This window comes from Pongo abelii, chromosome 10 (genome assembly GCF_028885655.2).
Source record: "Pongo abelii isolate AG06213 chromosome 10, NHGRI_mPonAbe1-v2.0_pri, whole genome shotgun sequence".
NCBI lineage: Eukaryota > Metazoa > Chordata > Mammalia > Primates > Hominidae > Pongo > Pongo abelii.
Window position 1 is genome coordinate 102,851,782 of NC_071995.2, and position 13,035 is coordinate 102,864,816.

The 13,035-nt window shown below is 44.2% G+C and overlaps 1 protein-coding gene across 1 annotated transcript in view; it reads left to right on the forward strand.

Moving 5' to 3' along the window:
* The first annotated feature begins 1,280 nt into the window (after positions 1-1,280).
* The window catches only part of LOC129049333 (thioredoxin reductase 1, cytoplasmic-like), a 44,577-nt gene continuing 32,822 nt past the window's right edge, over positions 1,281-13,035 (forward strand). The window contains exon 1 of the mRNA XM_054528172.1: positions 1,281-1,473. Within this exon, the coding sequence (XP_054384147.1) occupies positions 1,383-1,473 (91 nt within the window). The 5' untranslated portion in view covers positions 1,281-1,382. The remainder of the gene's footprint in view (positions 1,474-13,035) is intronic.

Genomic DNA, 13,035 nt, shown 5'->3' on the forward strand with positions numbered 1-13,035 from the left:
CTGTACTGATAGAGAACAGTGACTGTGCACCTGATGTGCCGCAATGTGGTTTGGTGTTAAAAAAAATCACTCTCATTCATTACTAGTAGGAGTTCAAATGGGAACCACAGCTCCAAAAAAGCAATTTTGGCAATGTGTAATGAGAGCCTTAAAACTATAAACACAGAGATGTTCCCTGCAGCCTTATTCATAATTTTTAAAAATAAAAAACAAACTAAACATCTAATAATAGGCTACGTAATCGTCCAGTAGCTCTATTGGATGGACTATTACATTATTATAAGTATTCAAATTAATATTTCCCCGCTTCTTCCCTGCTTTTCTTCAAGAGGTGGGGGAGGCCACCTGGCCCAAGCTGAAGGCCAAGATACAAGAAAAAAATGCAAAGGTGCTATTTTGGCAGCGTTTACATGTGCAGGGTGTTGTGGGGAGGCTGGCGGAGGGAGTGGGAGCAGGTGACAGAGAATATAAGGTAAGTTAGAAGGCTTTCAGTGCTGGTAAAAATAAAATAGAGTAAAGTAAAGGGTGGGGGTAGAGTTGAGGGTGGTGTGACCAGATTTCTGTTCAGATAGGATGGTCTTTTTGCTGTGAACTTAAGACTGCTCTAAAAAATAAAGTGTATTAAAAAAAATAAGATGTTCAGTGTATGCTTCATCTACGGTCAAAGAGGCAAAGACTGAAGTGAGAGTGGAAGCCAGGTGGTTATCTGGTAGGCTTACAAGACTGTGATAGTATGGAAAATACTAGTATTAAGTGAAATGCTGGATGCAAAACTATGCATAGAGGGGAAAAACTGGAAAGAAATAGTAAACACAGCAAAAGTAGTTTGTGTGAAGTATAAATTTTTTTAAATTATTTTTTGTAGAAACAGGGTTTCTCTACATTGCCCAGGATGGTCTCGAACTCCTGGGCTCAAGCGATCAATCCTCCCACCTCGGTCTCCCAAAGTGCACAGGTGTAAGCCACTGCGCCCGGCCGAAGGATAAGATTTTGGGTGGTGCGCTCTTTTCTCCTTTCCATTTCTGCATTTTCCAATTTACCTTTAGCGACCGTTCTTTCCTGTTTGAAAAAAAAATTCACGACCTTGAAGAAGATACACGGGCTATGACTTCGCGGTTGTCACCGCGCGCCCCGCCCACCGCGCGCCCCGCCCACCGCGCGCCCCGCCCACCGCGCGCCCCGCCCACCGCGCGCCCCGCCCACCGCGCGCCCCGCCCACCGCGCGCCCCGCCCACCGCGCGCCCCGCCCACCGCGTTCTCCGCCCCGCCCACCGCGTTCTCCGACCCGCCCACCGCGTTCTCCGACCCGCTGCCGGCAGGGGGCTCGCGGCCTCCGCCAGGCGTCTTTCGGCTCCGTCAGTTCCCACAGGGCCTTGTGCGGCATGGGCTGCGCCGAGGGCAAGGCAGTGGCGGTGGCCGCCCCAACGGAGCTGCAGACCAAAGGCAAGAACGGCGATGGCCGCCGTAGGTCAGGTACGACCGAGGGCGAAGGCCTGGTCCCCAGGTCGACGGGCCGAAGCGGGCCTTCCGGCGGGGGTTGGGGATAAAGTGCCCCGGAGCCCTGGCCTTGAAGCCCCTCACTGGAGTCAGTGACTGACCGCGCGCCACGCTGGAGACCCCAGAAACGCTCCCCCAGGTCACCCCGGGAGACGGAGGCCGGCGGCCAGCCGAGGGCTGCCCCGCCCGCTGGCTGTGAGAGAGGTGGGAGGTGGAAGGAGGAGCGGGACTGCCGCGAGGACCTGCCCGGAAACGTGTCGGAAACCGAACCGAGAGGCAGCGACCCTCCTGATTTCGCTCAGGGCCCGTGAGGGCGTCCTCTTCCTACAAGCACCGTGTTTCCAAAGAAACGTTACGGGGGAAGGGACCAAACCGCCAGCCGAGTCCAGGGGTGCCCCTTCACCTCTCCAGAAGCCCCCGGCCCACTCCCAGCATCCTCCTCCATCGAGAATCTTGTCCGACACGCCTTCCCGGCCCGTTTTCTCCAATCCCTTGAATTCTGGGCACATTTCTCCCACCATCATCCCGCTTTATCCTTTCACTTGTTCTTCCAGACGAGAAAGCTCCCAGTCTCTTCTCCATTGTGCAGATAATGCCAATAATGGCTAGTGGTTACTAAGCACTGACATGAGAGGGGCCTTTGGAAGCACTAGACATGGGTAATAATCTTGGTTCATCTTTCCAGCCATACTGAGAGATTTATCATAAACCCCATTATACAGATGAAGCAACTGAGAAGCAAAGGGGTTATAAAACTTACCCAAAGCACACAACTAGTAAGTGGAAGAGCTGGGATACCAGATGAGGCCATCTGACTCAAAAGCCCTGGTCATAGTCATATGGCCGCCTCCACCTTTTTTATAGGCTTGAGAAAGTGAGGCTCCAAAAAGTGCCTTGCCCAATGGCTAGAATTATTAAATGCTGTAGGATCTGCCTCTTTGAAGGGCTTTCAATTTAGGTACAAGGCAGCATATGGTGAAGGGCTAAGAGTAGTGGTAAAAACAGCCAAGTGGGGATGGCAGCTGCCATAGATGAGGTAGGATTTGGCAGAGGTGTCTGAAGGGAGAACATTCTTGTTAGGGGAAGTAGCCGGTGAGACCATGCCAGAGGTAGGGAGGCCTGCATATCCTGCTGGAGTTGAGGACTTGGATTAGGGGAAGGGAAGAATAAAGGAACAGGGTAGGAGCAAGGTCAGGCAAGGTCAAGGTCAGGCAGCTAATTTGTGGCCATTAGTACAATGAAGGAGTTTGAGCAGGTGCATCCCAAATTGACCTTTCATGTACCATCCTCAGGATCTTCTTGCTATCTATGTCCTGCCATTTATTTACTGTTTTCCTTTAGCTACATTCTTTCTGTGTGTGGTAAAACAAACAAACAAACAAACAAAAAACACACACACACACGCAGAATTTACCATCTTAATAGTTTTTTTTTTTTTTTTTTTAGTTTCGCTCTTGTTGCCCAGGCTGGAGTGCAATGGTGCCATCTTGGCTCACCTCAACCTCCACCTCCCAAGTTCAAGCGATTCTCCTGCCTCATCCTCTCAAGTAGCTGGGATTACAGGCATGCACCACCATACCCGGCTAATTTCGTATTTTTATTAGAGACAGGTTTTCACCATGTTGGTCAGGCTGGTCTTGAACTCCCGACCTCAGGTGATCCTCCCGCCTCGGCCCCTCAAAGTGCTGGGATTACAGGCATGAGCCACCGCGCCCGGCTGATCCTTAACCGTTTTTAAGTGTACAGTTCAGCAGTATTAAGTATATTCACATTGTTGTGAAGCAGATCCCCTGAACTTTTTCATCTTGCGAATCTGAAAATCCATGCCAACTCGTTAACTTTTCATTTGCCATTTCCCCCAGCCCCTGGCATCCACCATTCTACTTTCTGTTTCTGTGAAATTTGGCTGCTTTAGATTGCTTATATAAGTTGGTATCATACAGTATCTGTCTTTTTGTGACTGGCTTATTTCACTTAGCATACTGTCTTCGAGTTTCATCTGTGTTGTAGCATGTGACAGGATTTCCTTACTTTTTAAGGCTGAATAATATTCCATTGTGTGCATGTATATGTACATATACATACACACACACATATATACATACACACACACACAATGGAATATATATATATCCACACACCAGATTTTTTTTTTTCCAAGATGGAGTCTTGCTCTGTTGCCAGGCTAGAGTGCCGTGGCATGATCTTGGCTCACCACAATCTCTGCCTCCTGGGTTCAAGCAATTCTCCTGCCTCAGCCTCCCAAATAGCTGGGATTACAGGTGCCCACCACCATGCCCAGCTAATCTTTGTATTTTTAGTAGAGACGGGGTTTCACCAAGTTGGCCAGGCTGGTCTTGAACTCCTGACCTCATGATCTGCCCGCCTCAGCCTCCCAAAGTGCTGGGATTACAGGCTGGAGCCACCACGCCCAGCCTGAACTATTTTATAATATAGAGAAGCTCACTCATTATAATACAACTTGCTAAATTTTTACAAATTTAATATATGCATGCAGCCCACACTCAACTGAAGAAATAAACGTTTCCAGTACCCTAGGAGCCCCTCTAATCTCTTACCCCCATACCAAGGGCAAACACTACTCTGATTTCTAACAGCATAGAAGAATTTCACCTATTTACATTTACTTTTTGAAACTTAAATTTAGGCATATTTTAAGCATTAATCTATTAAAGCACTGCTTTATACTAGGTATTTTTCTTTTTCTTTTCTTTTTTTTTTTTTTTTTTTTTTCCAAATAGGGTCTTGCTCTGTTGCCCAGGCTGGAGTGCAGTGGCCCAATCATAGCTCATTGCAGCCTCAACCTCCTGGGCTTAAACAATCCTCCCATCTCAGCCTCCTGTGTGGTAAAGTGTGCCACCAAGCCCAGCTAATTTTTTTATTTTTTGTAGAGATGAGGTCTTGCCATGTTGCCCAGGCTGGTCTCAAACTTCTGGGCTCAAGGGATATTCCCACCTTGGCCTCCCAGAGTGCTGGGATTACAGGTGTGAGCCACTGTGCCCAGCCTAGATATTTTTCTATACACATACATATATACATAATGATGATGATTATTTTTCTAGAGATGGGGTCTCACTCTGTTGCCTAGGCTAGAGTGCGGTGGCGTGAATCATAGCTCACTGAAACTTTGAACTGCTGGGCTCAGGTAATCCTCCTGCCTCAGCTTCCTGAGTAGCTAGGATTACAGGGACACACCACTATGCCTAGCCTCAATTTTTAAATTTTTTGTAGAGAGGGGTCTCACTAAACAACAGCCCCGTCTGATCTCGAACACCTGGCCTCAAGTGATCCTCCTGCCTCAGCCTCCCAAAGTATACCACACCAGGCCCATATTATACATAACTATTGACGTTAAAAATGTTCTTTTGTGTGTCACCTACAAACACTCTAGAAGCCACCTTCCTTAAGTACCATATGATCTCTAAGTTCCTTCTCAAATTAAAATTATGTGGTTAGGTTTCAAGAAACTAATTTCTTAATGATGCAGAAGGTTTTGCTTGAATGACTCTTCAACCGAGCATCTATTATTTATCAGGCACTGGGAACTCAGGGATAAACAAGGCATGATCTCAGTCCTTGAACATAGAGTCTCGTGGAGAAGAATGGCATAGAAAATGCAGTGTCATGATGTGTAATCATAAAAGTAGATGGGTACACACCACTTCAGGAGAATGGCAGAGGGAGTTAACATCTTGGCACTTAGCATTTAGTATTTCTTCTGTAACACACATTCCATTCTATTTTAATGAGCTTGCAAACATTTTTCCTGCTGGATTTTTGAGGATCAGGAATGTGTCTTGTTCACTATCTTATCTCCCACAGTCCTTGGCGTACTGCCCTACAAATCAGTAAATGTGTTTATATGACTCATATGGCAAAGGGCAATTTTTTTTTATAAGCGAGGAATCTTCCAAAAGCCAATGCTATTAACATTGACCAGCTTCTTCTAGTAAGGAGAGGAGACAGTATTTTTTCAAAGTGTGGTCCTAAGACCACCTGCAAGAGAATTAATTACATGCTGGGGATATGTAGATTAAAAACTCATTTTCCTGTTCTCCATTTCAGACCTACTAAATCAGCCTCAGAGTGAAGGAAGCTTCATTTTTGGTGTCTCAAGTGATTCTATTTGGACCAAGGCCTGAGAACACTGCAGTGAGGTGTTTAGGCCAGCGTCAAATCACCTATTTCTGGGCAGAGGTGCCTATCCTTAGCAATGGGGCTGAGGCTGGGGTGGAGGTTGCTACTGCAGATCATTGAGGCTGATAAGGGTGAGTCAGATGCCCCAAGAGGAAATTGAAAGCTTTGGAGTGGAACCAAAGATCGTGACTGACATGCAGTCATGCAATCTGCAATCAGAAGTTAGTATTACACGATGTGCTAGATAATTGTAGAGTAATCTTGCTTTTTGTTGATTTTAACCAGGTAATTTAAAGTCATTACTCATTATTTGGGTTTTCACATTTGAATGTTTACTTCTTTGTGTTAAAGTGTACTGAGTATTTAAAGCTTTTAAATTAGCTTTTTGAAAAAGTGTATTTTAGGCCAGGTGCAGTAGATCATGCCTGTAATCCTAGCACTTTGGGAGGCCAAGGCATGTGGATCATCTGAGGTCAGGAGTTCGAGACTAGTCTGGCCAACATGGTGAAACCCCATCTCTACTAAAAAAATACAAAATTAGCTGGGCATGGTGGCACACACCTGTAATCCCAGCTACTCAGGAGGCTGAGGCAGGAGAATTGTTTGAATCCAGGAGGCAGAGGTTGCAGTGAGCTGAGATCGTGCCATTGCACTCCATCCTGGGTGATAAGAGCGAAATTCCATCTCCAAAAAAAAAAGGGGGGGGGTTGGGTATTTTAGATTTACAGTTGGATTAAATCCTTGAAAGAACTTGAAAGAAGGAATTAATCTGTTAATGCCTTTTGTTTACCTTCATAAAACATCAGGGAATATTTGATGAATATTCCTTATATCCTACTTTCTAGCTCTGAGCATTACTTTGCTGGTGGAAACTAGTCTACATGTATATAACTATAAATGACTATCACAAATCACTCTTTGGTGTTAAAAACAAACTATCTGGCTGGGTGTGGTGGCTCATGCCTGTATTCCTGGCACTTTGGGAGGCCCAGGTGGGAGGATTGCTTGACACCAGTAGTTCAAGACCAGCTTGGGCAACAAAGTGAGCCTCAGTCTCTGCAAAAACAAATAGCTGGGCATGGTGGCTTGCGCCTGTTAGTCACACCTACTCAGGAGGTTAAGGTGGGAGGATCACATGAGCATGGGAGGTCGAGGCTGCAGTGAGCCATGATCAGGCTACTGCACTCCAGCCTGGGTGACAGAGGGAGACCCTGTCTCAGAAAAACAGCAACAAAACTACCTGTTGGGTTTTTCGTTTGTTTGGATTGGATTGGATTGGATTGGATTGGATTGGATTGGATTGGATTGGATCTTATCTTATCTTATCTTATCTTATTTTGGGACAGAGTTTCACTCTTGTTGCCCAGGCTGGAGTGCATTGGCATGATCTTGGCTCACTGCAACCTCCATCTCCCAGGTTCAAGCAATTCTCCTGCCTCAGCCTCCCAAGTAGCTGGGATTACAGGCATGCACCACCACGCCCAGCTAATTTTGTATTTTTTGTAAAGACAGGGGTTTCTCCATGTTGGTCAGGCTGGTCTCGAACTCCTGACCTCAGGTGATCTGCCCACCTCAGCCTCCCAAAGTGCTGGGATTATAGGCATGAGCCACCGCGCCCGGCCACCTGTTGGTTTTAGTGGTAGTGCAGTGGTTTTCAGCTTTCAACATTCAAGTATGCTCCCAACTTTGACAAATATAGAAAAGTTATTTTTGTCACAATTGAGTGTGTTTATGGAAGGTGTATACAGAAACTTCAGATGACAGTGTCTGTTAGATGAAAAACTGAGCTGGGCAGGTGGTGGAAAGTTGTATAGACCCAGAAATAACTTGTTATGGGAAGAATTAAAAGGCCACAATTAATGGGTCGAAAATTAAAAATCTACAGAGACAGGCAAGTCATATAAATGAGTGAACCAGGCAGGTAGTAAACAACAGGGAGTGGTGGAGACTGGGGTGGACTGAGGAGAGAATGCTGTACAGACAGGGCAACTTCTACTGAGCTTCCCTTTCTTTGGGTGGGAAAATGAGTGTAGTGTTGCCAGACCTGCTTTTTTTCAAGAGAAACTGGAAATCTCTATTTATCACTTTTGTGACTTCCCCAGTTTGTGAATGTCAGCAGTAATGCAATTAAGCAAAATACTGAGGGTCAAACAGGATGTGATTGCAGGTAAATATGGTCTGTGAATGTGTAGAATAATGTCAAGCTGGCACACATTTAAAAAATGAGAAAAAGATGGTGTCTTTCGAATGTATAGAAGTGGCTGGGGCAGAAAACAGTTTTTCTTAGATAGTAACACAGTGCAGAGAAGTGTCTGAGTGAACAGTGTAAATGACCACTGTCAAAGTATGGTTTTCAAAACGTTAAAAATATGATCTTGTACAGAAAAAAAAAGTATCAAAACTTATTCATTAATTAAACCAATAAATGAAAGAACCAATAAAATGGTAAAGCTAATTTAAAGGCAAATTCAAGGACTAGGGACATATAATCAAAGAAATGATTAACTGAATTTGCTAGTACAGTAGTTACAAAGCTGGTTAACATCTCACAGAGCAATAAAACTAACTTTTGGGCCAGGTGCAGTGGGTCACACCTGTAATCCCAGCACTTTGGGACACTGAGGCAGGCAGATCACTTGAGGTCAGGAGTTCGAGACCAGCCTGGCCAACATGGTGAAACCTCATCTCTACTAAAAGTACAAAAATTAGCCAGGTGGTGGCATGCGCATGTAATCCCAGCTACTCAGGAAGCTGAGGCAGGAGAATTGCTTGAACCTGAGAGGTGGAGGTTGCAGTGAGCTGAGATTGCACTGCTGCACTCCAGCCTGAGTGAAATAGTGAGACTCTGTCTCAAAAAACAAACAAACAAACAAAACTAACTTTTGGGATTATTGAGCAGAAATGTACGAGTTAAGATGAAACTTCAGTGTCTAGGCTCTAATAAAATAGTAAATAGCAAAGTCAAGTACAGATACACTCTCTTAAGAAAATTAAATGATCCTTGGGTGGGCTTGTTAAACATGGTCCAGTATGACATTGAAAGGACATTTAGTCAACTTCTTCCTTTACTTCCAAGTTTGGACATTTTTCTTAAGATTGTGGATATTACAGTGTAGCTATGGCTGCCTTGAGATTATTGCTCACTTATATAGTGGTATTTTAAGCTGCTTAATCCCCTCAAATGTGCTGCCAAAATTCTACTTTTTCAAGTATGTGCAGCAGCTTCTCTCAAATATGTGCATTTAAACTTTTAAAAATGTTGGCCGGGCACAGTGGCTTACGCCTATAATCCCAGCATTTTGGGAGGCTGAGGCAGGAGGATCACGAGGTCAGGAGATCGAGACCATCCTGGCTAACACAGTGAAACCCCGTCTCTGCTAAAAATACAAAAAAAAAAAAATTAGCCAGGCATGGTGGTGGGCACCTGTAGTCCCAGCTACTAGGGAGGCTGAGTCAGGAGAATGGCGTGAACCCGGGAGGCGGAGCTTGCAGTGAGCCGAGATCGCGCCACTGCACTCCAGCCTGGGCTACAGAGCGAGACTCTGTCTCAAAAAAAAAAAATAAATAAAATAAACTTTTAAAAATGTTTAAAACAACTGTGAGCAAATTGAAGGCTTGCTGCACTCTATATGGGGTCAATGTTTCATTAAGTGCTTTATCACAAAGATTTGTTTAGAAGTGGGCACAAGGCTCTTGGTCATCAAATTCGTTTTAGGTTTAGAGAAGTAATCTTACCTCTTGGAGCAAGAGCTAGATTGCACTCTTTTATGTACAGACTGAGATCAAGGAAGAAGGGGAATAGAAGGAATAGAACTTAGCAAACAGCTCCCCACTCCCAAGTCAAGTTTGTTAGAAATATAACACTGGACTACCATTGTTGGGAGAGCAAGGAGCATGGTTTCGCTGTATCATTCCTTTCACGGCATTCCATGGGATCTTTCTAGATGTGCTGGACTGGTAAAAATCATACCTGTGGGTAGGGAGGGTGTGTCCAGTTGAAGCAGAATAAAAGGAAAGCTAAACCGGGAGGTGACCCTTGATCAAGCACTGGGAAGAAGTGGTAAAAGCTCTTGAATCACTCACTGAGAGGCAGCTGAAGGTGGGGACTGGTGAGGAGGGAGCATGAACTGCTGCATCTGGCAGCTGGCTTTGGGGACCAGTGGCTGGTGCAGACTTGCTAAGGAGTGCTAATGGTGTTTATTAAAACAACAACAAAGGCAACTTAGTTACTCTGGCCCTGGGTGTGGGCAGAGTAGTGTGGGAAGGGGAGAGGGCAGATTGCAAAGGAAATATATGTGAGATTGTTTCTTTTTGCACAGGCACTGATGCATAATCATTCGCACTGGATTAGTCAAAGCTGTAACTCTTGATGAAATTTCCTTTAAGGATGAAGGACTTTTGACAAGTTTAGGTCTCCTTTTAAGCTTGTGGCACAAGTTGTTTTTTCCTGTCCCCTGACCTTACCAGACTCCCTCACTCATCTGTTCATAAATGCTTGTTCTCTTTTACCTAAAATATCCTTCCTTCTCTTTGCTGGGCAAACTCTCTTCACACATCAAGACCCAGTCCAAATGACAATTTTGTAATTCCCCAAGTAGAGATAGTTTTGCCCTTTCTGGACATCTGTGGCCCTTCTCATTTTTTTCGTAGGACATATAGTGTATTGTGTAGCATTCTACTAGACTGAGCTCCTGGGGGTGAGGATGTCTTGTTTATTTTTTATTTATGTTTGTTTGAGACGGAGTCTTTCTCCGTCCCCAGGCTGGAGTGCAGTGGCGCAATCTCGGCTCACTGCAACCTCCACCTCCCAGGTTCAAGCAATTCTTCTGCCTCAGCCTCCTGAGTAGCTGGGATTACAGGTGGCCACCACACCCAGCTAATTTTTGTTTTTTTAGTAAAGACGGGGTTTCACCATGTTGGCCAGGTTGATCTCAAACTCCTGACCTCGTGATCTGCCTGCCTTGGCCTCCCAAAGTGCTGGGATTATAGGCATGAGCCACCGCGCCTGGTAGCTGTCTTGTTTAGAGTTGAATTTCCTGTTTGGGATAGTTCATGGCACATAGTAGATGCTTGGTAAATGTTCAAATATAGTTGTGTCAAGTTATTCCCTCCTGATTTTCTCCCCCACTGTTTGATCAACCCAGGAATCTCTTTCTCCCTTGAAAACTTCTTTTATCTACCTCTCTTGCCCCTGACTCACTGGAATCCTACAAATGGGACATCTCAGGCAGGTAAAATTGCCATTGTTATGAGGGTGAGAGAATGCAGATTTTTTACAGGGTATTTCCAATGTCCCATATGGAACATTGTATTTCCCAGTAATACAGTTTTTTTGAAAGAGGGGATAACACCAAAGTAGTCTTATTAATTAGATAATATTTATTCATTTAATACTTACTAACCATCTTCCATATGTTAGGCATTGTTGTAGGTGCTGGGGATCTGTGAGTAAATATGCCCATATGGAGTTGTTTTCTAGAGTAATGTAGAACTTCTGAGAGCTTTAATGAAAAGGAGTAACATTTATTGAATGCTTATTATGATCCAGGTACTGTGCTGAGTGCTTTATATGTATTAACACGTTTAATCACTGCAACAGGCAAATGAGGAAAGTGAGGCCCAGAGAGGTAACAAGCATACAACTATTAAGTAGTGGAGCGAGGATTCTCATGCCGGAAGCTAGTGTACTTAACCATTGTGCTCTACTGCCTTGCTTAATAGAGTGATTGGGCACGTCTAATGAAACCTTGGTGATATGGTTTGGCTCTATGTCCCCACCCAAATCTCACCTTGAATTGTAATAATCCGCATGTGTCAAGGCAGTACCAGGTGGAGAAAACTGAATCATGGGGGCGGTTTCTGCCATGCCTGTTCTCATGATAGTGAGTGAGTTCTCATAAGATATGATGGTTTTATAAGGGGCTTCCCCCTTCACTTGGCACTCATTCTCTCTCCTGCCACCATGTGAAGAGGTGCCTTCCGCCATGACTAAAAGTTTCCTGAGGCCTCCCCAGCCATGCAGAACTATGAATCAATTAAAGCTCTTTTTTTTTTAAATAAATTACCTAGTCTCAGATATGTCCTTATAGCAGCATGAGAATGGACTAATACACCTGGATTCCTCCATCCCCTCATAAGACCTGAACATAAAGCACTGTTTCCCATGAAAATAAGCAGTTGAATTAAAATCAAACTTTTTAGTGGATTACCAGTATCTGGAAACAATAGAAAAAGGAGCTTATGCTGGGCACGGTGTCTCACACCTGTAATCCCAGCACTTTGGGAGGCCAAGGCCGGCAGATCACCTGAGGTCAGGAGTTCGAGACCAGCCTGACCAACATGGAGAAACCCCATCTCTACTAAAAATACAAAAAAATTAGCTGGGCGTGTGGTGGGCACCTGTAATCCCAGCTACTTGGGAGGCTGAGGCAGGAGAATCACTTGAACCCTGGAAGTTGCAGTGAGCCAAGATCACGCCATTGCAGCCTAGCCTGGGCAACAAGAGTGAAACTCTGTCTCAAAAAAAAAAAAGAAAGAAAGAAAAAGGAGCTTATTCAAAACAGTTTAACCTTATATTTAGGGACAGGTAGACAATTATACGGATGCTGAAGACAGCCAAAAATGTCCAGCTTAGGTTGTAGATGCTGAATGCTGTGGACTCACTGACCCTTACCTATGAAGCACTGTAGAATACCTTTATCACTTCATTTCCATAAGTTCAGTTATGTCCCTGGAATATAATCTGGAAGGAGAAGAGCCTGATATAATAACAATGTAGCCTCTAAGGTTGATCCCCAATATAAGATGATCTTTACAGAGATATCTTGTTATATTTCAGGCTACTTATTTAGATTATGGCTCCACAAGTCATTTGAGGCAAAGTGGAAAGAGAATTAGAGTGAAGAGAATGGAATTCTAGTTTCTGTTATATCCTTAAATAGCTGTGTGATTTTAGACAAGTTCCAAAGCACCTATGCGCCTTAGTTCCATCTTTTGCAAAATGAAGTGAATGGATGAATATTAAGTCCTTTCAAGCTGTAAAATTCTGTAGGTCTGTCTCCCATAAAATTAAAATTAGGCCCATAAATGCATAGAAAATGTAATAATTCCAAATAAAAATACCTAGCATTTTTGGATTCCACAATACGCAAGGTAATTTCCCATGTATTATCTAAGATGTGTCTTTTTTTCCGGTCTTGGCTCCTGGAATGCATGCCTGAATGACTACTAAGGTTTAACTCATTCACTTTATTTTATATGGTAAGTCAGTAGCTCAAGATAGTAAGGAATAACTTGCTTTAAAGTAATAAATATATTAAGACCCAAAAGACTGTCAATTGTATTTGGAAAAGATTTGGGTAGAGGAATTTGCTACATTCA